This window comes from Maylandia zebra, linkage group LG6, assembly GCF_041146795.1.
Source record: "Maylandia zebra isolate NMK-2024a linkage group LG6, Mzebra_GT3a, whole genome shotgun sequence".
NCBI classification, from domain to species: Eukaryota; Metazoa; Chordata; class Actinopteri; order Cichliformes; family Cichlidae; genus Maylandia; species Maylandia zebra.
Window position 1 is genome coordinate 7,506,873 of NC_135172.1, and position 23,372 is coordinate 7,530,244.

General features: G+C 41.6%; 2 protein-coding genes across 4 annotated transcripts; one reads left to right on the forward strand and one right to left on the reverse strand.

Annotated features, from left to right (window-relative positions):
- Nucleotides 1-2,458: 2,458 nt before the first annotated feature.
- LOC101478017 (ectonucleoside triphosphate diphosphohydrolase 7) lies at nt 2,459-13,143 on the reverse strand. 3 transcript variants are annotated; one of them, XR_013098827.1, is made up of 15 exons: nt 12,966-13,143; nt 12,234-12,335; nt 11,798-11,983; nt 10,840-11,045; nt 8,202-8,352; nt 7,847-7,950; nt 7,664-7,723; nt 7,386-7,534; nt 7,123-7,289; nt 5,503-5,704; nt 5,267-5,386; nt 5,067-5,152; nt 3,747-3,908; nt 2,742-3,032; nt 2,459-2,578 (listed from the first exon to the last, which is right to left on the reverse strand). XR_013098827.1 is itself a non-coding variant. In XM_004571784.3 (14 exons), the coding sequence occupies exons 2-14, from the start codon at nt 12,239-12,241 to the stop codon at nt 2,816-2,818; spliced, it is 1,818 nt and encodes a 605-aa protein (XP_004571841.1). In that variant the 5' UTR covers nt 12,242-12,332; nt 12,966-13,143; the 3' UTR covers nt 2,459-2,815. The 3 variants fall into 3 exon arrangements, 2 of the variants coding, with proteins under 2 accessions (XP_004571841.1, XP_004571840.1); XM_004571784.3 differs by having other exon boundaries at nt 2,459-3,032; nt 12,234-12,332; XM_004571783.3 differs by having other exon boundaries at nt 2,459-3,032.
- Nucleotides 13,144-13,779: 636 nt separating this feature from the next.
- On the forward strand, nt 13,780-22,652 carry LOC101478476 (mitoferrin-2). The gene is made up of 4 exons (XM_004571785.3): nt 13,780-14,278; nt 18,388-18,616; nt 18,943-18,999; nt 19,418-22,652. Exons 1-4 carry the CDS (start codon nt 13,943-13,945, stop codon nt 19,996-19,998), a joined length of 1,203 nt encoding a protein of 400 aa, XP_004571842.1. The 5' UTR covers nt 13,780-13,942; the 3' UTR covers nt 19,999-22,652.
- The last annotated feature ends 720 nt before the right edge of the window (nt 22,653-23,372 follow it).

Below are 23,372 nucleotides of genomic sequence, written 5' to 3' on the forward strand. Positions count from 1 at the left end.
CAATGCCCAGCTCTGGAAAGACAGTCAATGACTGGTCCTCCGTCAGGAGTCAAAATATCACAGAAGCAGCAGAAATCTTAAAAATTCTCATCAGGATGGATCAGAAAGAGGTTTGCAGTTTTTTAACATAAGAACTGGAATGAAACAAAATGGACCTGTTGGCACTCAAGTCTCATTGATTAAGAATATAAGAGTGAAAGTATTTGTTGCATACACATGGGAGAAACGTTACAAATGAACACTGACGATTTGATGAAGACAAGTCAGAACTCATCTATACGAGGAGCAGCAGAACGGAGAAAACAAGAGAACATATTTAACGTTCTGAAATGACGCAAAGCTCTCAAACGGCTCCGCTTGTCTAAACAACAAAACATTCACATTAGCACCACTTACAGCTTACAAAAGGACAGTTTTCTTTGAAAACAATGGAGTCATCATCGTTCAGCTGGATGAATCATGCCCCGTCCCACTGACAGAAATCGCTGTGAGAAACTCTGAGCCATACATTTGAACATTTAAAAACAATCCACTGTAGGATCTATGATTTATATGACTTCTCAGGAAATGTCACCAGGTGTGGCTCAAACACATATTTCTATCTTCATGGTTTGCTGCACAGCTCCATCAGTTTGTCAGAACATGTCACTCAAAAAGAAAAACAAAACAAAACAGTGATTTCAATTTACAGCTATACAATACAGTAGACACAGAATGGAATACACCTCTTTGTCTGCATTAGGCTCTACTCCTAAAAATGGCTTTAAAGTAGTTCATCTTGATATTCGAAACACAGACTGAGAGCTGTTCTGTACTTTCGTTCATGTCCCAGTATCCATCTAAGCCTGAGGCACAGGAAGTGTCCCTCCCCCTTTCTCTGAGTTATTGCATTCAAAAATCAGACAGCATCTGCTTAAATCAGGCCTGCAGGTTCTTCTTCTGCTTTCAGTGCCTCTGTCCAGACTCTGATTAAGCCTCCTTGCTTATTTCAGCTAAAAAGCTTCTTGGCCCTGCCTACCCTCTGATTAAAATTTGGTTGGACGGGGGTATTGGCAGGACAGCAGTGGAATTCAAGTATCAAACCATGGTCTGAGGCCAAAGTGATGCAGCTGACATCATCAGTCTGCAGGATTGCTTTGAAGGAAATCTTCCCATCGAGACGAACGGAGCTGTGGGTGAAAGCCGATCCTTGATCATGGAGGAATGGTGACAACAAGCTTTAAATCAACTTGCACTAACTTATAATGAAATGCCAGTTTTGGAGAAGTGAGCAATTGAGCTGGGCACGAGGGCTGAAACAAAAAATAAGTTCTCAGGTATGAAGCAGCTTAGGGTTTGTTACAGATGTCATTTCACAGATAAAGGGCAGGTAACACTGGGCTACAGAAATGATGGCGGGGGAAAGCACAGGTCATGTAGGATACAAAAACCTGTATGCAAAAGTGGTTTTTCCTGGTATTTCTCATCTGCAGCAGCCACTGACACAGGTGAGTAATGTTTGGCATGTTGTGGCATAATGTTGTGTTTGTGTGATATTTGGAGATGTAAACAGCATGTAAATAGGATTCGCGTTAAAACGGAAGTCGCTCTATAAGCACATGCATCATATACCATCCAGTCATATATGTACACAACCTGTCTCGTGATGGGTGGTCCATATAAACATCTGGCACTCATTCAGCCTCTGCCTACTCTCAGCTCTGCTCGCATTAAAGAGCTCAGGCTGCCTGGGTTTGTTTCATATGGACCCAATATGCTCATTTTTATCCTTTGACTGTACCAGAGTAGCTCTGTATCATTCACGCCTAAATATAATCCTTATCTAACTTATACTGGGCCTCAGTGGAGCCCCCCAGTTCATCTTCTATCTAAAGTGAACTGCTTTCGCTCTTGCAACCTTCCCTTTAAGCCAGCGGGGGCTTCTGTGCTCACAGTGAGTGTAATGTGCCTGAGATGCCCATATTTGGGCTATCCCCTGTCACTGACATCATCCAGAGCCAAGGGTAGAAAAAACAATGTCAAACTGAGTGTTTAAATCAGTCTGAAGCCTGAGCTTTTACCCACAGAGATTATTGCCCAGTGACTGACCTCATTAATTGACACTTTTATTTCATACGACCACCAACCACTGTAACAATACATAGGTGGGAAAAATGTTAAGGTCCCCTTTAAGAACTGAATTTTTGCGCAACCGCTTTGACTTTCAATATGATAAAACAAAAGACAAAACAATTAGATGATAACGAATGACCACTCCCTCTGCTGTCCTTTTAGGTGACTTTTCCCCTCCAGTGAGCCCATATTGCAAAATAATCTCTATCCTCTCGTGTTTTCTCCTCAGTCAGCAGTGGAAACATTAACAATGACACCACATCCATGTTAACCATCCACACTGCCTGTAACCTAGAAATAAGATATTCGAAGGAATGGGTTACCCCCCCCACCCCCCACCCCCCCCCCCCCCCCCGAAAAAAGGAGTGGTTTGATCCTGTAAACCTGGGGTGATTCTTTTCATCCAAAGTGGTCGTGAAGAGAAGAAAGTGAGCCCAGAGTCTGTCTCTCCAGTCTGAGGTGAGCTCTGTACGATCAAAGGATATACAGAGGTGTTTGATTTCGGGGCTCATTAAACTGTCTCCATGTTGCGATGTTTTTGTCTGGTCTCCTCTTACATCATAATCTACCAAATCACACGCTTTTCCACTGAGTAATTTCTCCCTTCCTCAACTGTCCTCCATACTCACATTTTTCACACACAGTGAGGCACATATAAGACTGTATGCGATTAGTGTGGAGCCTCCCGTCCCAGACATATTTCTCAGGGGAGGAGAGCCTCTCCCTCTTCCACCCAGAGGAGGTTCAGGACCTCGGCCTGCCGCTGCTCCCGCTGGTGAATCCTCCGCAGGCGCAGGATGTAGAGCAGGATGGCCAGCACCACCACCAGGATGCAGAGTGAGAACAGGTGGTGGTTGTAGACGAATGAAGAGCGCAGCCAGCTGGGGTGGTTCTGCCGCAGTGCTTCCTGCTGCAGGTCCCTGGAGAAACAAGCGGGGCAGAGGAAGCACATGTTTAATCCAAAACAAATCCTTGCTAATGAGCAGAGCAGCAGGAGCAGCATTCTGTTTAGCTGGTGTATTATTTTTGGGGGGCAGGTTTAGTCAAGTTATAACTTTCTGTAACTGTTTCATTTCACGGATGTAAAGAGGATGTTTTAAAAATCTTTTCAGGTAAACAAACTCTGTTTATATGATGCACTGTGCTTGTTATTATTAATTTGTGGCTCTCTTGCACAGCGTGTCTTTTGTCCCCCACCAGTCAAAGCAGTTAGCTGCTCCTGTCTCAGCCTGGACCTACTGGAGGTTTCTTCCTGTTAAAAGGGAGTTTTTCCTTCCCACTGTCACCAAGTGGTTGCTCCAAGTGATTGCTGCGTTTTTTCTCTATTACTTTAGCGTCTTTACTTTAGAGTCTAAAACCCCTCGAGGTGTCAGGTGACAGTTGTTCTGGTTTAGTGCTTCATGAATAAAAATGAACTGAATCGCTCTATAGCTGATTTCAGACTGTGACAAGATAAAGACGTAAGCCGTGTTTTTCATAGCGAGCACATTCCTGTGACACATCTTGTGTTTTTTCCCCAAACAAACCTACAAGTTAAAAGGTAACTCAGTGCAGGGATAACAGGAGCAAATCAATGAAAGTACATACCAGCGTAAGTTAGTGTAGAGTTAAAGTGTGACATATCTGACAGTTACCTGAGAGGCAGGAAGCGGGTTTTGTACAGGATGGCCCCCAAAGTCCACTGGACCTCTTTGTCATAAACCAGCTGGGCTGTTTTCAGGTTCAGGTAGTTGGTGGGGAAACGGAAACCAGAGTGTAACACTTCATACACCCAGGCTGACTTGAAGCACTGATACCTGGGGTAAAAACAGCACAATAATGGGTCAGAGGAGGATGAAAGTGACATCTGAGGGCAGGGAAAACAAAGCAGCCATTTAGATTTACAGCTGCAGATAGAGTCATGCAAATGTGCACCACCTGCAGGCAAGAAAGGGAATAACTTTCACAACTTTGCCACCAGCAGTATATCATTCTTTCAAGAATCAAAACACAGTCTGAAGAGTGATGTAGCTGACATCATTAGCCTTCATTTGCCATTTCCCACTGAGACAAACAAAGCTGTGGGTGAAACTCTACGACTGAAAGTGGCAAAACGATGGCAGCAGGCTGTTACATCAACCTGCACTTAACTGCAAAGCTATATCAGTTTCTGGGGTGAACATTTCAGCTGGTACATGACGGTAAGAGTTGCTTTTTCTCCTTTTTTCATGTTAGCGATGTCACATCATAAAGACTCGCGTGTAAAATTTGAGTTTGTTTGTGTATTTATACAGAATTTATGCATAATTTATAGTTAGTGACGTAAAGAACTGAGAAGTGAGCAATTAGGAAATATTTGTTCTGTTTTTTTTGTTTACTGTCCTCGAAATGCTTGGATGTGCCTGTGGCTCCTGGTGTTACTGAAATAATCCACTGTTGTGCATTGGTAGAAGAATTGGGTCAGCCTTACTTACCAAGAGTTTATGGGCTGAAAATCAAGTTCAGAGAGATTTGTTTATATGTGGAAAGCAGGAGAAAAGAAGTATCCTCATTTACAACACACAATATGATCTGCAATTAACTGCAGTTTGCTAGACTGAATAAATATGTGTGTATCTTAAACATGTGAAGATTTTAGCCACAAACATGTCCAGTTCTAGAAATTTGGTTTGATGACAAAAATAAACCACAAACCAACGGCTGACGTAACTTTGTCCATTTTCTACATATGGTCAGTGAAGTAGTTGGGGAGTAACTGAAGAGTTCCTCCTCATGTGGCCTAATAAAAGTGAATTGGCGATTGTGATAATTACACACTTCACATCTCAGGTTCTGCTCTTTGCTATGAAAAAACTCTCACACAGAACTGGAAAATTCTCAAAAGATGCCACATTTATTTGTGTGTGTCGTTTGTGTGCAGGTGTTTCCACGGACAATTTAGAATAGCATGAATACAGCCAGAAAACTGAACTTACTTCAGTCTGCTGTCGTCTGCCTGTTTGGAGTAAAGGTGGTTTTCCAGACGCTGTTTCAGTGTCGACCACTGGGTAGAGCAGTAGTCCTGTTAAATAAACCGAAACATGAAACTGAACTTTCACTGAACAAACACAGAATGTTAAAATCTTTTATCTAATATATTTGTCTAATGGAAGGACTGGTTTTGTTTGTCTGTTACCATAGAAGCTTTGGAGTATTTCTCACTGTTGTACTGTCCTCCTATCCTGAGCACGTCCTCCATACAGTAGTAAAACTCAGAGAAACCATAGAACTCACTGTTGCTGAAGTTGATGGGAGCCTGCAAAAATATTAGATGCCAATTTTTCTTTGCATCTCTACTTTATAAAGAATCAAGGAAAGACTGAGCAGCGATCAATACCATAAACAAAACCTTGCTATCATAAAGGTCCATACCTGATAGACACCTCTTGGTGACATAGTGCCATTATGGAGACCCAGGAAGGGTCGCACTGCCTCCTGACACTTGGTCCAGTCACCCTGACCCCTCAGGTGCAGCGTGCGATTGTCCCGGACTATTGTTTCAGTCAGTCCGACGGGCAGGCAGGAGTCCAGGTACGGTTTGTCCTTACTCAGACCCGTCTGTGTGGTTAGATATCTGGACAATAACATGGAAAAAAAAATTAAATCTACTTCCTTCACTTAGCTACACTGAAAGAATGTGAGGTTTAGAAAGATAAGTGTCTGCAATTAGATAAATCAGTGAATCAGATTTAAATACTTGATCAGTTATAGGATGTTTAAAAGTCTGAATCAACATTGTCAAATCAAGATCATTAATTATTCATATCATTTTATACACAAAAGATTCACAGTCCTGAATGTATGTGCACTATGTTTCACATCACATGCTCCAGATTGGATTTTAGAGAGGATGTGTGATTGTGTGCAGGGAGATGGTGCTGTTTTTCTAGTTTCTGAGATTAAACCAAGTTAAAGGCAGACAGTATTTTTACAAGGTTCAGCAAAACCTGGAAAGAAGCAAATAGAGAAAACAGCTGTGATAAGTGCCAGCTTGACTTTGGGTAAGAGTAATACGAAAGGCATGAGAGGAAAAGACACCGTCTAGAAGCTGATCTCTTATGGTAACACACCTGGGAGACAGGTGTTGATTTTTGTTTGCTTCAGCTTACTTTTAGAGTAAATATGGGAGCTGTTTAACATTGTTCTCTATGGAAGAGTTGGATGGAGGAGGCATTTATAGGAGAACCTTAATGATAATAACACTGATGAAGGAGGACAATAATGGCTATGGGTAAAACAATGGCTGTAGAGGGAAAACTGTCAACACAGCAGCAGTTGAAAGACAAAAAAATGTGATTCATTTTTGGACTTGTCCCACTCTACCCCACTCTAACCGATCCCACAGACACTCATCATAAACTCTGAAACGGGTGAAAAAAAGCATGAAAAGTGGAACTGAAGAAAAACTATAAAAAATATTGAAAAGATAAATACAAGCTCAATAGTTTCATGTCTTGGCTTCGTTTTAAAGTCTGAAAGGTGTCTGTAGGTGAACGTATATGGAAGCAGTTAGAGTTAAAAGAGGGGCAACTGAAAAGAGGGTTTAAACACTTCTCTCCATTGAAATACATTATAGATTTTGTTGAATAAAGTTGAATATTTCAAAAAATATAAAAGTTAGAAATGAGAAAAAGCAGACATGTAGAAAAGAAGAGCAATATAACGGTGGTTGAATGGTTTTTCTAAGTTGAAGGTGATAGCTGGTGAAAAACCTACACAATACAGGATAATAATAATGAAAAATAATAACAAAGATTTGGATTATAATGCTGTGAATGTTTAATCTACATTCACACTAATTAGAAGTAAAGTGAATGTTATAATATATTGGCTATAGAATAATAACAACTGCCTGTAAATATCAGTTTTACAGTGTAGCTCTGTCTAAAGGAAAAATGAGACACATATCAGTTATGCAGCTGTAATGCAAAATGTAGATATTTGCAGGTATCTCACAGTGTGCTTCAAGCATAAAAAACACATGTGACTAACCTGTTCTTGGTGAAGGTGCTGTTAAAGAGCTGGTCCTCGTAGCGCTGCCTGGCCATGTTTCCTCCAAAGCCCAGGAACGTGGTGACATACACTCGGTACACGTGTTGCGTGTGCTCGACATCACAGCCCAGATTAAACTCTGCGAGGAAGCTCTTCCCTGCCTCCTCCTGAAAACCACAGGCGTGTTACGCTAATGCAGACAGGAGCAGCCTTCCAGGCTACATCACAGGCAGGACAGGTCAGTACTCAGTGTATTTCCTTACTTCTTGAGGTGAGTTGAAGGTGATGGCGCTGGGCACCTCATAGGCGATCTGAAGCGAAGCTCCACCCATATCCATGATGCCCACTGTGCGCCGTCTGCTGATTGGCTGCTGGTTCTGAGAACTTGTCGTCACTTCGACTGTGGCGTCCTCTAAAATTTTTTTTTTTTTAAAATATTAAAAAAATTCCACCCCCCCAAAAAATAACAATTTTGCATAAAACACACGTGAAACAAACATTAGTGTGAGTTTGGTAAACATCATGCCTCCGTCACACTCACCCTCATCAGGATGGTCGAAGCGGCCCAAGACAAAGTTAATGCCAATCCATGCATACACTCCTACGAGGTCACAGGAACATGTCGTTTCACAGTGAGGAGACACAGAAACAAGCAGGCAGCAGTTAGAAGTGTCAGATTTAAAGAGTGCCACTATCAGCAGGGTAAACAAGACTGTCAGCTCACCTTCCTGTTTCCCAGAGATGACCTCAACATGTGAACGGGAAAAGAGGAAATCAAACTCCAGGGGGACATCGGTGACAAGATCCTCTATAATGTCTGCTTGCTGCCTACATGCAGAGAAGTACAGCATAAAACGGGAGGTTTTGTTCACAATATAGAAATACAGAACAAGTGAGGAAAGCTGCAAACCCTTCATTTACCAGGGACAGCCAATCAGAAGAAAGGTGAGGGAGACCATATCAGCTTTACTAGAGTAGAGTCAAATGGTTCACAGTGGGAGCTGGAAACAACCATACCAGGTCTCCCTTAAAATACCATTAGATTAAAAACTGATGCTGTTGCGTGGTGTTCTGTTTACCTCTCATGCAGCAGCCGCATGCCAGCAGTACAGAGGATGTAGAGTGGAGTCTCTTTATGTTTGTTCTTTGGGACATGAGCAGCAGCAAAGCTGAGGAGAGGGTGGAGGTAGTCACTGGCCTGCGTTGGTGTGGTTGCCAGAGTAGAGATTCCTGAGAGAATACACACACACACACAGTACAATCAGGTATAAAATACAAAATTCAGAATTTTTAGCTAGTTATAAAATTAGAGCTAGCTAATGCAGAAAGCTAATACGTCGCCCATAATGGAACAGAAAGAAAATCTAATGCTGTCAAGATAAGATGAAGTTGAACAGGGTGAATTTGGGTCATAAAATGACTAATAAATGACTAATATATAGGTATAGTTGAGGTTTCACACAAACACTTTACATGACATGATCTAAAATATATGAGTGTGTTTTGGTAGGAATAAATGCTGAATGATATGAAAAATCTGGAAGTATTTGATGCAGATCACTGAACTAGACAAAGCTAAGACATCAGCATTATAACCTTACACACCACACATCAATCATAAAAGCCTTAAAAGGAAAATGATTAGAATGGTTGTCACACAACGATGTCCCGGCATTCAAAGGGTCAGGTTTCCTTTAACTGCAGCATTCGATCTAATCTGCCTGCTGTGGCAGAGATAAAACAAAGTCGCAGGGACTGAAAGCTCCTCACCACTGATGTGACTAATTATTAAAAGGTACAGTGTGTAAAATCTAGTAGATTGTTTTACCCCTCCCAATTTAGTACATAATCCTATTGTTACTCAACATGCCAGGTGTCTATTTGTTCTGGAGGAGGCTGTGAACATTTGTGGAAGGAGTCGGATATAAGTCGGGAGGGTCACATATCTAATCTGCTGACATTAAGTAATTGTGATAATATCAGCCATGGATAAGCATGTATAAGCATTAATGCACAGATCTGTGTGTTAGAGCTTTGATTTTAGTTCAGGAGATGAGGCCTGAGGTGAGGAGGAAGAGGATGAGGTGGAAATGAGGGAAGACAGAAAAGTGATGGATGAGACAGATGAAGAGGAGGAGAACGACATAATGAAAAAGAGATAAAGAAAATATACATGTACGAATATTAAATGGTCCTATCATTTTAATTTTGGGATCTTTCAATTAGAAGTGACTTATACGGCAGTGTCTAGTCACATACATAAAATAGAATTAAGTGTAACACCACCAAGTTCACTTTGCATGGGAAAACAACTGAAGCCAAATCTGTTTATCTTTTTCCTACTTTCTGTTTTCCATCATGTTCTTTCCAGATTCACATGCTCTGACTTTCACTTTTCTGGCCGTGAGCCAAAGGGCAAACAGTGAATAAGAAATGATCTCGCTGTCGCCATCATCTTCTGTCTCACTGGCACCGTCTGGCACCAAAAACAAAACAAAACAAATAAACAATCAGTCTTTGCCACTTTGTTTCTGGTCTGTACATAAGGCTTAAACAGTTACAGTTAAGCAAACCTAGAAACAATGTTTCTTCTAATTGCTCATTCATTTACGTGAACACTGTGATTCATCTTATGCCATCCGACTTTGATTTACCTCGACTGCTGAGCATAGCCTTTCCTAAATCTTTCTGGGGTGGCTGTAGCTCAGGTGGCAGAGCAGGTCAGCCACTAATCAGGTCAGTGGTTCGATTCCAGGCTGCCTCCTGCATGCCAAATATCATGCAGATACTCAGAGGGCCCGGTGGCGCCAGTGTCCGGCAGCCTCGCCTCTGTTAGTGCGCCCCAAGGCAGCTGTGGCTACAATGTAGCTTGCCATTGCCGTGTGTGTGTGTGAATGACTGAATGTAGTGTAAAGCGCTTTGGGGTCCTTAGGGACTGAGTAAAGCGCTATACAAATGCAGGCCATTTACCATTTCTGACTGAGTATAAAGAGAAATTTAGTACTCTGATCTGCTCCTGTTCTGTTAAGGGTACACCATTTATACAAATGTAACATTTCCTGTATATGTTTCAAATTAAAAGCCATTTAGCATTTTAATACACAGAAACTGTTCAGTTCTTATAAAAAGCCTTTTGCAGTCAAACTTTTGCAAACTAATTTCCATCTGAAAAAAAAAACATTCATAAAATTATCAGTGGCTCACAAAACTGGTCAATGACTCACATGTTATTCTACCACAGCAGATAATAAGAAAGGACGTCTATACTACAAGAAAAAAGGGAGAGAGAGAGGAGGATACACAAGAGTGCAGACAGTAGGATGTGAGGAATATGTAGGAGGATGAAGGACGATAAAAATGGACAGACATGACTTTTCAAATCCAGACAAAGGACTTTAACCACACATTCATACAGTGTTTAATTCTATATGCTCTAAGCACTTCATCTACCCCGCATCCAAGGCCAGCTAGGAACTTCCACTTGACCTAAAATCCATGTCTTAAAACTTTGATACGTAAAGAAAGGCCCCAGCCAATCAGTAGACCTGAACTAGAAACATTGTGGCTTTGAAGTTCTAACCACTGTACACCATACTGCCTGGGGAGTCGCAGAGGATCTATTCATAAAACCAGTCTAACATTTGCTCATGTAGAGCTATGCGTTCTCAGCAAGCTTTCACACTCTGTACAAACTCCGAGTGAGCTTTGCTTACTCACCAGGCTTGATCTTCTTGACGACAGTGTTGCGGCTGCGGTCCCTCATTTGTCTGATGTCCAGTAGGGTGTGGGGGTTCCCGTTATGGGGTGGCCAGTAATACACAAAGATCCTGGAGCCACTGCTGCCACAGTCCACCACGATGCCATAATTCAGTGAAGGGTTGAGGATGTCAGTAGCCTCCATAGACTCAGTGAGGGAGAGGTATCTGAAGGAGAGCAAACAGAAACATTAGGAGATGAAGAATATACTCAGAAAACTGCACTTATGTACCAAAGAAAGCACAAAGGTGTCAAGAGCTTAAATAATATCCACAGACATGCTTCTTCCTTTAAATCCGCTTGAAACAAATGTTCTACACATTCATACAAAGAAACCGCAGAGTGCATTTACATTTTTCCAAATGATCTCCTTATTTAGTATCTTTCCCTTGTTTACTGAGGAGAACACCTGCAGTCAGTCCCACACACTGAGTCCTTTCAACAGTGCTCTCAAAGCTGGTTATCTGTTTACCATGAGCTTTCCACTCGAGCACACTTGAAAGAGAGGAGGGCCTGCATTATTTGAGCTCAAAGAGAATATGATCGACATGGCGGCACTTAAGAAATTCTCTAGACTTCATTGCTCAGATTAATGGTGGCTGATTATGAAATGCACCTAAATTTATGGCATGTTTTGGCATGCTGTTTCACCCTCCTATTTCCTTAGAGCCATGCTTCGTTTAGCTTAGCTTCTACAACACTGACTGGAAAAGGTTTTGGGACTAGATTTTTGAAATTGCATTTTCTAACAAGACAAACTAACACAGGAAGACAAAAATCTATTAAAGTGAGCCCAAAGTAGCATATAAGAGGAAAACACGTTACCAAAAGGCTTCCAGATTTGCAAGAGGCCACTCTGTCAGCCTCTGTGTACGGCTCAAATGAAATGAGTTTATTTGTTTCATTTCCGTCCACTCACTTGTTAATTTGGGTCCCAGACCGTCGCTGGGTGCCCCATAGCTGCCTTTGGTAGGTTTCCAGAAGGAAGAAGGCAGAGGTGATGAGCAGCAGCAGCAGGAGCAGAAGCCTCTGTCTTGGGGCACAGCCCAGAGACAGCAGGGACACGCTGCAGTACCAGGAGGCTGGCAGGCAGGACAAAGTAATCCTGTGGAAGACGAAGACACAGCAGATACTGTTATATACAACAGCAGCCATTCTGACATGAAACAGTAGGTAAATACAAGTTTAAGTTAATTAATTAATTATAGGCTCTGTTGTGTTAAGTGCTGAGCCCACAGTAACATAAGTAGTAACACCTGTGTTTCCCACAGCCATGGAAAAACATTTGTTAGCGTGCCAAGCATAACGGCTTCTCAGGAATACTCTGACAGCAGAAACTGTTATCGGTTTATTACCTTGCCATGTGTCCACATCAGCAAAAGTACAAAATGTCACAGTCGTCACCTCATGGCGGCTGCAGGCTGATTATGATGTTGTCAACTGAATTTTTTTTTCTGCTGGAAGGGAGTAAGAAGGGGGAGGGGGGAGAGAGGCTCAGCGGACTTAATGTTAATGCCCTGTTGTCTAAATGCACGTAAAAATAAAAATAAAAGAAAAACTTTACAACACAATAAATACTTTACTCTAGTCAGCTGGCAGCCTGTACACTGGCAGACCTAACTAACACTGTTTGTCTTCGTAAGGCCTTAATTTTACTTGCTACAACCTCAAAAAATCGAATTTATTTGTAACACTTGCAAACAAACAAATTACTCTAGCCTGCCTGCCAGAACAATAAGCATATTGTGCTTCAAATCTGTGATATATTTTTAAATCCCGTGCTGCACTTGTTAGACGCTGTCGTTAAATAGAAGAGGACCATTTTAGTATAATCTCTCTTTTTTTCCACGGGTCAGTGTAACTAGCCTACCTCTCAGTTATATAAGCTAAAACCGTTACATAAAACACAATAACTGTAACCCAAACCAAATAACAGAGGGAAAAATACATTATATGCTGTATTTATTTATTGGCTACAAATGTAGCTATCATTGTTAATAACTGTTCAATTACAAACCGGATACGTTTACGAACAACTGATAACCATCACAGCACCCGTATGCTATCACTCGCTCTTATAAACGTACCTACAGAAGCCTCTTCTCCACCATGGCAGTAACAGACATTAATAATACTTGTTTGTAGTTCGACAGATAAGACAATACGACCCCTTATTCTCTCGCCGCATCACCGTAAATTATTAGTTTAGAGAACACGACGAGGAGACGGAGAGGAAATGACCGAAATTTCCGGTTAGCCGGTTGGCTACGTCATCAAACACGAAAGGCGAAGGCTTGCTGCATTCAAGCCTGTAGGAATAATCAGAACTATGCAATGCGGTGGAATGGGAAATATTTTATTTTTCCGACATATGGGAATTATTTTTATTACAACAACTAAAATCATAATATTAAAAATACATCAGACTATCGTAGAGTGTGTATGTACGATCATACACTAGCAATATTAATAACAATAATAATATGTCTATAACATTTTATAGACTTTTTTTTTAATCAAAGACTGTTTATTTTATCTTGAAAAATCAGTAAGTTGTGTTTTCTCCAGATCAAAAAGTCCATATGACATATGATTTTGTCATGTAAAAAAACAATATACCCTTTTGCTGAAGTAAACATATCAGTATTAAAGAAAAATAAAAGAAATCCCACAAATGCCCTAACTTTAAGTGTAGATGTGTTTCGTTCAAGTCTACGTTGATGCGTAATCTGGGACGTCCCGTTCCAGCAGGCCCATACGCGTGATAAAAAGAAGTTACAAAAGACGAGATTTAAACTCCACCCACTTTACCTACCCGCCCAGCCCAAACTGGCTAATTGGAGCGAACTGTCTATGATTGACAGCTAGTCTAGCGAATCAAATTCATTTGTTGGCGTGCAACACTCACAACCAACCCATCCTTCCTCCTGGTTCCCGGTCTCTCTGCAGCTGGCTGCCGCGCACTTTCTATCCCCGGCCTGCATTCATAAGCTGCCGGGAAGAACGCGCCAACAGGCAACCGCCGGATTTTTCCATATCAGTAGGACTAAAGTCACTTACCTGAATGGAAGCGGATGGTTTCATGTCCCGGCGAACGTCGGTGGAAGCAGCGGGCGTCGATAGCCGGGTCACTGGCCCTGCAGCCAGGGCAGAGATTCGATGGTTGGGCGGCAGACTGCTGGGAACATCGGGAGGATTTCATGTCTCATCCAGAATGGCGGGGGAACAGGACTTTGTCTCGGTGTCACATCGGTCTACTCTGGAGACCTTGACTTCTGTCGAGACAGAAATAGACTATGAAGGACTGCCTCAAGGAGTATCCACCAGCACACACATGTTGGCAGGTGCCGTTGCTGGAATCATGGAGCACTGCGTTATGTATCCCGTCGACTGTGTCAAGGTATAAGAGCGATGGAATATAATAGGCTACGAGTTTTAAAGTTTGTCGTGCTCTGTTTTTGCAGCATTGAGGGTAGCAACTGGTTGTATAAAGCCGAATCTGACGCAGGCCTCTTTACAAGCCTGAGCTCGATTAACGCTAGCTTACAAGCTAACAGGGGGTAACCTTGCTAACAGAGGTCAGTTAAATCAGCTACGTTACCTAAACCTAAAATTATAAAACTCAGGATTCTCAGGCGGACGCAGTGGGAAGCTTAATGTTAGTGTGTATGTTTACCTTTACCTAGCTTTGATTTGGAGAGATAACTGATGTGTTAGGCTTGATAGTAGCTCACTGAGGTGCCGTTAGTGTGGTAACCGGCACCTCAGTTTGTCCCAGATTGTTAAAGTTTGTCCCTAACATGCATCCTTTATCGCACAGAGTTTGAAATGTGCATTTTTGGTGTGTTTTCTTTTTTCAATTTCAAGTGGACTCGTAAATTTACACCTTGCTACACAGCACTACTTTCCCACGGGTCCCGATACACTTAAAGAAAGTTATCACTTAACCCATTAACTCCATGGACATTTTGTGTTGCTTTGTCCAAAGCCTTCAATTGTGCTACGTTTTAAGTAAATGGTTAGTATCGTAAAAGTAATCCCGAAGAAAATCCAACAGGCGAGATTTTAGAATTAACTTTGGAGTTCACATATGGTCAAAGTCTGATATCAAAGACGTAACCGTAGAGGACTAAACGGAAGCGATACTGGGGACAGTTGTTGCTTTCATTCATTTGCATTGTTGGAGCTACCTTTATGGTTGTAGACAACATCACTCTTTGCTTTACTTTGGGAAAACACTTTGCAGAAACTGTCAAAAAACCACGGTGAAGAGTTGGCTGTAGTAACTGAGTAACTCATTTGGGTCATTAGTCACTGGAGCAAAAGTCAATGACACACTAATTAAATGAAGCACTCCTTGGCAGAAGAGGGTGTGGCCCTGTGCACAGGCTTCTTTCTCAGAATAACTGGATGGTTTAGGATTTTCTAACCATGTCTTCCTATGATATAAATGTCTGTGCCAACTGTGAACAGCTGCTTGTCCCATGCTTTAGCTAGAAAAGTTGAGTAGATTTAAGGATTAGAGGAGGAACTGACTAGTCAAATCTTAGCAGTCAAAAAGCATTTCAGCAATCAAGACAGTGTCTTCCTTTGTAAGCTTAGTGCTCAGTATGCGGCCTGTTATTTCCTTTTTGTATCAGGAGATAAAGAAGCAGTAATTCTGTGGTTTCTTATAGCGGTGGTAAATCAAACAAAAGGCTTATTCACTATAAATTCCAAGTTGAAGATTTGGTGAAAACAAGCTCAAGCTTTCCCTTGCAGGACCTTTCATCAGAATCACACCATGATCAGCAGATGTTTGTTGAAAATGTTTTGACTTGCAGATTTGTGGTTATTCCAAATTCTTATTAACAAGGATGTAAATGTGCAATCTGCTGCAGTGACAAGTCCTGTTCAGGTCATTTTAACTGAGCAACATTTGGTAAAAAATGATGTTGATCACTTCCTCATTTTTAGAAAGCCTTTAACAAAAACATAGAGCAATTAACATTCAGACCTAATGTCATTCCTGGTAGGATGTCAGCTACATGTGCTTCGGGTGTTTTAATTTATAAAGAAGACTTTAAGTTGAGAATTTCGTAAGCCTTTCCTGGCCTTATGTGTCTCAAGACTGTGTCGCTCTTCCAGCAACAAAGCTGAAGTAGAAGGAAGTGGATTACAAAACTTTGTGGTTGAATATCTTTTGTCTGAAGGAACTTTGGATTTTCTTTACAGTAAACTTTTAAAGACAACTTCCTTTTACTGCTAAGGTTTGTTTTTTCACAACCTGTTTCCTGCTGCCATCATACGTAGCTGGCCAGCATCTTTATGTAGTACTGATCGTTATGCTTCAGTCTATTCTTCTCACTAAATTCAGTGTCTGTTTCTTCATTGCTTGAAGGCAGGCAGAAAGCATTATCTTACTAATCTGTTTTGGTGAAAGAAGTTTCTTTCACCAAAATAATATCAGGAATTATTTTTTTATTTTTTTTTGTAAGCGAGTTTTATTTACTCAATCGACACATAGTTTGAGCTTTTTCATACATAAACGTCTATTTTAAGCTAGGGAAAAAAACAAATGCAGACTTTTTCCTGGGTGAACCATTAAAAAAACCTTTTGAAAAAATGGTGAAATATGTTGCAAAATGTTACAAACCTCTGATCCATTTAATCAGACTTTAAAAGGAAGCACTGCTGTAGTTTCTTCAGTATCTACAATTGACCTTGCCCTTTGACTGTTTGCACAAAGCTACCCTGTCTATCTAGTTGGTAGATTTTAATGTTTTTTAGGGTAATGTAGCAACCTAGCAACAGCTGCCAGGTTGCTACATCAGGCCGTCAGAGATGATTGCTTTGATAGCAGAGGTGGCATTTGCTCTTTTGCAGGGCAAATATGACACTAGTGAGTTAGTGGTATACAGTGAAGTAAGGCTGAATACATAAACCGGTGAACTGTTGTCATTTTTTTCACTACCAGCTGCTGCTGTTGTTTGCTGCTCAGTGCTGAGGACGTGGACGTTCTACAACAGTCTTGAATGCACCGCTCACATTGTGGATGGATGAGCACATTCTGTGTGCGTTATCGTTTCCCAGAAGCACAAACCGGGAAAGTCCATGTGAACATTTTGCCAAGAGGAAGATGTGCTCTCTGCTCTTCTGTAAAGCAGCTGGAAAAACTTAGGATTGTGACATGTTAGGGGGCTGAAAATATTGCTCATTGCTTTGGCAATCTGTTACTAGGCATGGGCAGCAAGTCTCAGGTCTACCCTGGGGCCTAGTCCCAGTAAGAAAGGCCCAGTCGGAACACCTTACCCCACCTCAGTTGCCTCCTTTTGGTGTGGCAGTGCAGCGGCTGCACTCTGAGCCCCTCCCAAATGACTGAACTCCTCACACTATCGCTAAGAGAAAGCCTAGTTCGCCTTACAGCGAAAGCACATATCCACAGTCTTATTCTTTCGCCTTTTAATTAAACTTTCAATGATAGCATTAACAAAAGATCAGGCCGAGATTGAGGGATTTATAGTGTTTCTCAACAACAACACTCCCTCTGGTGGCAGATGGCTGCATAACAGTAGGACACAACTATTACACAACTATTTACCAGCATTGGGTGTGAAGTAAAAACAACTAGTATATGTGATGCTGACTAGTGACAATAGCGATGATTGGTCGACTTGTCACGCACATCCCTATCTGTTACTTAGGTGGTCAGATTCATTTATTGTCCACCAGTGAACAGTAGTACTCATTCATGGGCAAAAACACTGATTGAACTCAGATCTAGTTACATTTTCTACAGTGATATGTACTTCCATAAACATTGGATGATTTCCAGTGAAAAGGCTGTTAAAATGACACATACTGCATGATATTTGGACACAGAAGTGAAACCGGGCCATCTTTGTCATCCAACATCATTTGTCTCAATCCTTTACTATATTAGGAGTTGTGGGTTTTGTTGTTTATGACAGGCTTCCTATACTGTCGTCATTTTAAAAAGCTGCAGTTTTCAAAACGCAAGAGCCTCTTCTAAAGATTAAAGTAACTTTGTGTTGCATCAGGAACTGCAGCATCAAATACCCAACATAGTAAGAACCACAAACAGAATAGACGAACCTAAAATTTATCATTTACATGAGTGCTTGCCTACTGCGCCAAATGTCCTGTTAGCTGTTCAGGTTTCCCTGACAGAGGGATAAGTGTTTATAATGGTTATGCTGACAGAAAGGGGCCCTGTAACACTTCCTCCATTTTTATTTTTTTCCTTGTTTGTTGTTTGTTCTCTTTGTTCTTCTGCATCTTTTCTGCAAGAATGCAAAAGTACGCCTGTTAACTTTGAACAAGAAATATCACAATATCCAATTCCAAGTGTTTATAAAATTGAGTGGGCTTAAATAAAAGTTTGTATTTATTTTAAAAATACTTATTATTCCCACCCAGAACGTTAAAAGGTGGGATACAGATTGCAACATTATTTATTTATTTATTTATTTATTCTTTTCAAAAAATTTTTCCTCCCCATTACCTTAGACTCGCATGCAGAGCTTGCACCCAGAGCCGGGCGCACGCTACAGGAACGTGATGGATGCCCTGCGGCAGATTGTACAGACTGAGGGCGTGTGGAGGCCGATCAGAGGCGTGAATGTACTGGCAGTGGGGGCGGGGCCTGCCCATGCTCTCTACTTCGCGTGCTATGAGAAGATAAAGTTCTCGCTCAGTGACGCTATACATCCTGGCACCAACAGCCACTTTGCCAATGGTAAGATGTTTCCCAGTCAGCAAATTTTGACTTATAATCAATGGTGCAGAAGTTTGATTGTGTTTTCTTTTTTCTTTCTTTATTTTAAAGAACAGAAGAATAAAGAAACAGGAAATGAATTCAGTAGAATTTGGTAGAAGGAAGTTACACTTGACTCTGTGACTGTTTATTATTGTCAGTTTGATTGATTAAATTAATTTTTTTTAAATTAAACTAGAGCCAGTTATGCTAACGTTTTTAACACACTCCTTGTAATGTGTTCAAAATATTTGGAGAGTCAGTGACATCTTGTGGTTAAAACTTTTTTTTTTTTGTCTGTTGTGCAGGAGTGGCGGGCTGCATGGCCACAGTGCTGCACGATGCCATCATGAACCCAGCTGAAGGTAAACTCTCCTCCTCCATCTCTTTGCTTATGTCAGCTCAGCTGATGTGCACGCAGTCACATGTGATGTATTCTGCACAGTAAAGACTTGGTGTTGACCTACTTAAAGAACCTCCGCCTACTTCAGGTCATTATAGACCACGTGGTGTTTCTGTGATTAGGACACTTGGTGGAGCTACAGGCTCAAGCTGCAGACAATAAAAGAGCTTTTTACAACAGACCAGTCTGATGATGACAGTCACACGGAGTTATGCGTTTACTTGAGAAGGCTAACATTTTGTTCTGTGTGAACAATTAATTCTGTGTGAATATGATTGGAGGGATTGATAAGAAATGGTCATTAGATCATAGAAAACACGTGCTTGATCAGGTGTTATTGAATGTGATTGAGGAAGCTGTGTCCTGTCTTTTTCTTTTAGTTGTGAAGCAGCGAATGCAGATGTTTAACTCACCTTATCGTGGCGTGGTGGACTGTGTGAGTTCTCTGCTGAGACACGAGGGCCCAGCTGCTTTCTACCGCAGCTACACCACCCAGCTCACGATGAACGTGCCCTTCCAGGTGCTCCACTTCATGACCTATGAGTACCTGCAGGAGCTTCTCAACCCCCACAGACAGTACAACCCTTCCTCCCACGTTGTTTCCGGTGCTCTTGCTGGAGCCCTGGCTGCTGCTGCCACTACCCCCCTCGATGTCTGCAAGACCCTTCTCAACACGCAGGAGACTCGGGCCATTCACGTGATCCAGGCAGAGGCAGCGACGGGAGCTGGAGCGGTTGCATCGGCCTCTGGCAGCCGCCAAATCTCTGGCCTGGGCGAGGCTTTTCGGACGGTGTACAGGATGGGAGGCTTTCCAGCCTTTTTTAAAGGCGTCCAAGCCCGGGTCATCTACCAGATGCCCTCTACTGCCATCAGCTGGTCTGTCTACGAGTTCTTCAAATACATCCTCACTAAACGGCAGCATGAGAGAAGGTTGCATGGAGATCGGGATGGAGACAAATAAACGCCTGGAAACACGACTGGGTATTAGCATTTCAGAGGTTTTTTGCACCGTAGCAATCACTGTTATGGGTGGTGATTTCTGAACATCTGAAGGTTAAAAAATTCTTTCTGATTCTTTGAGCAGAAAGTCAGTTATCATCTTGTTTACTGATATCAATTATGATATCTGTTCTAATTCAAAGCGGGTGACTACATTTACAACCAACAAAAGTAGCCTCTCATTATAGAGGGTTGGCAGATGTCCATCTGCAAGAAGATTGCCCTGAAATAACAGGTTCTGGTTCCAATTTTCTTTGAGGTTTTTTTTGTTGTTGTTTTTTTTACTTTTATTAGTGTTTGACCCAACAAACTCTCAACATGGGCATCCAGAAAGGAAATCATTTGTTGTGGCTGAGCAGTGTTTCCCACAGATGTTGTTTCTAGTTGTGGCAGAGAGCGTCTACTGCTAGAGAGTTCCATGTACCCTTTGTTTAACAAATTATTAACACCTCTACAGATATTTTTTTGCCCACTAACTCATGACACCATAAACTTTGGTGCAATCAGCTGCATCGCCAATGAGACTCCGCCTCAATCCCGATGGGTCTCTGGAGCCGACAGCTGCAAAACTCCAGAAACTGTAAATTTGTGTTCATCCTTTAAGAAGTAGCTTAATGATATTGATAACCAGCACAATGGCATAGTTATCAGAAAATCAACTTTCTAAATAAGTGAGAGGGACCACTGGTAAATTGGCTAAGGTGCTGTTCTCTCAAATGACCAGAGAATAAATGAATAAATAAACCCTTGAACGAGTCACCATCAGTGTGTGGGAAGCACTGCTAACACACTGAAGTTAAGTCTGGATTGGTCCCACCCGTTAAGGACCCCCCAACCCCCCTGACTCTTATGTATGTTTGGGGGAAAAAAAAGACTCAGGTTGAAGTGATGGCTTTGAGCTTTAGTTTGAGGGTGTTTATACTCCTAATGAACTTGGTTTTGATTGTAACATTTTATAAATACCCCAGAAAGGGTAAAAAGTCCCACACTGATGGGAAGATGCTAGAATGGCCTTAAATCTCAGCAGGTTAAGTTACTTAAGAGCTGCACTGTGGCTTAGTTAAGACACATCTCCTGACTGCACATGTTGGGGGGGGGGATGGTTAAAAGCGTTACTGCCATTGCACCCTCTGACCACAGGGGGGTGCAGTGTTTAATTGCCATCCTAAAAACTTGAGGACAATTGGAGATTAGATGAAACTTTTAAAACAAGAACTTGAGCTTCGTAGCTCACAGCCTTGAATAACTTTGAGGGACATCCGACAGAGCAGTGTTTTGAGGCCAGGTCAGGCCGCCTCTTCATCAGATGCAGACATTTGATTCCTCCGGATCAAAACTTTGTTCTGGTTCATGTCCACAGAGTTCCTTTGAAGGAAGTGTTGTGCAATGTTGTGATGTCCTCTTTTTGCACAGTGTTGGGTTACTGAATCAGTACTGTCAAATGTACAGTAATGCTTGGCTCAAAATAAGTGACTTTAGTGTGGGATCACCTTTATTTTACCTAACCCTCTCTGTCACGTGTGTGACACACAGATTGTTGTTTCTGTTTTGGAAAACAGAATTGGGTTTGGATCGAAGATTTAGCGCTTGAGTGGAACGTGTGTGTGTGTGTGCGCGCGTGTAAACTACATTGTTTTGGAGGTCAGTTGTGACTGAGTTTATTTGATCTTAGCACAGCTGTTGTCCTTTAATTGGAAAAACAGTTTGAGGAGGAAAAAAGTATGAATTTATTGGACTTTTTATTTCCTTTGCCAGGGTCATCGTGTCACTTCATGTCTTTGCTCTAGAAAAGTGCTTTTTCTGTTGCAGCCATGAGACCGGGCTTCTGGATTTTTAAACCTTTTTTTGCCCTCATTATCACACGTGGATGTGCGGAAAACCATATCTTTAGTAGAAGCTGTACAAATAAGGTAACAGTTTTTATATCACTGCAGTCATGATTTATTTTTCTTCTGTTTTTTCCAGCACTTGAAAAACTTAAGTTGTTGTCATATTTAGTGCAGAAAAGCAACTTTGGAAAATAAAGAGAAACCGAGGCAACTATTTAAATACACGCCTACAGTTAGCCGCTATACAGCCACGCACAACTACTACAGAGATCACTGTATAACAGATATAGATTTAATGTTTTTGAAGCCATAAATCTAAAAAAATTTTTTTTACTAACATGCATAAATAGATTGTTAAAGCTCCAAATATGAGGCTGACTTCTATGCTGAATGATATAAATTTGAACTGTGAGTTTTGTCAACTGTGCTGTAAAAATGCAAGTTTTTGTAGTGCACAAAATCCTCACCTGGATGATAGGGGAAAAACCAAACTGTATTATTTTAAGAGCAGCGACACCTTATGTATCTGTGGAACAAAATAAATAGGTAAAGAGTATTTTGAGTGTGATTGTGGGACTGATCCTCACGTTTCAAAGTTGGGAAACCAAAGACTGAGCAGTAGAGGGGATGAACTGATGGTTTGTCAAATAGCAACACTAATGTGGAACGCTTGTGCGCACTTTGAAAGAGTCGCCTGTATTTTGTGACTTGTAAATAAACTCGCTAAGGCAGCTCCTCGCAGAAGCAGGGACTTCTCTTGGTGCTGGCTCGCCAAGCGCTGAGGCTATCAATGTGTCTGCTGGTCTTATTTTTCCTTACCCTCACATTACAACATCGACACTCCGCTTCAGTATGTGCACAGTCTGGAGACTATTCATCGATAGAGATACCCTCTTTTGGTATTGACTGATACACGCACACACTCTCTACTGGTCCAAACTTTTATAACACCCCAATTTTTCCAGTTTTTCTATTGAAAATTATACAGTTTAATGTCTCATTGCACAAATAAGCAATTGCAGTTGAAAAGAAATGATGGAATCAATTTCTTAGACCAAGATGTATTCTAAACCTTTGACTCATCAAAGTAGCCACCTTTGGCAAATATAACGGCTGAACACACCCGTGGCATTCTTTCGACAATAGAAATGAAATGTTCATAAAGTTCTTCCCATATCTGTTGCAGAAGTTCCCATAAGCATGCGGCACCTGTAGGTTGCTTTGCTTTCACTCTTTTGTCCAGTTAATCCTAAACTAGCTCGATGGGGTTTAGGTATGAGGACTGTGGCACATACTAGAGGGTATACCATGGTGCTGCAGAATGCTCTGGTAGCTGTTTTGGTTCAGGGGGCCCTCTCACTCTGTACAAGTCACCAACCCTGGATCCAGCAAAACAGCCACAGACCATCACACTTCCTCCTCCATGGTTGACAGTTGATGCCACCCACTGTGGAACCATTCTTTCGCCTACTCAACACACATTCATCAGTCCATATGACCTTTTTCT

What these genes read in the sequence shown, in the direction of transcription:
- LOC101478017 (XM_004571784.3), bottom strand. An exon ending in ATGCGGCTGCTGCATGAGAG is followed by an intron (nt 7,951 to 8,201) that starts GTAAACAGAACA and finishes CTCTGCATGTAG; the next exon opens with GCAGCAAGCAGACATTATAG. An exon ending in ACCCGCTTCCTGCCTCTCAG is followed by an intron (nt 3,033 to 3,746) that starts GTAACTGTCAGA and finishes TTGTTTCTCCAG; the next exon opens with GGACCTGCAGCAGGAAGCAC.
- LOC101478476 (XM_004571785.3), top strand. Translation starts at nt 13,943, where the DNA reads ATGGAAGCGGATGGTTTCATGTCCCGGCGAACGTCGGTGGAAGCAGCG. An exon ending in ATCCCGTCGACTGTGTCAAG is followed by an intron (nt 14,279 to 18,387) that starts GTATAAGAGCGA and finishes CCATTACCTTAG; the next exon opens with ACTCGCATGCAGAGCTTGCA. An exon ending in CATCATGAACCCAGCTGAAG is followed by an intron (nt 19,000 to 19,417) that starts GTAAACTCTCCT and finishes TTTTTCTTTTAG; the next exon opens with TTGTGAAGCAGCGAATGCAG.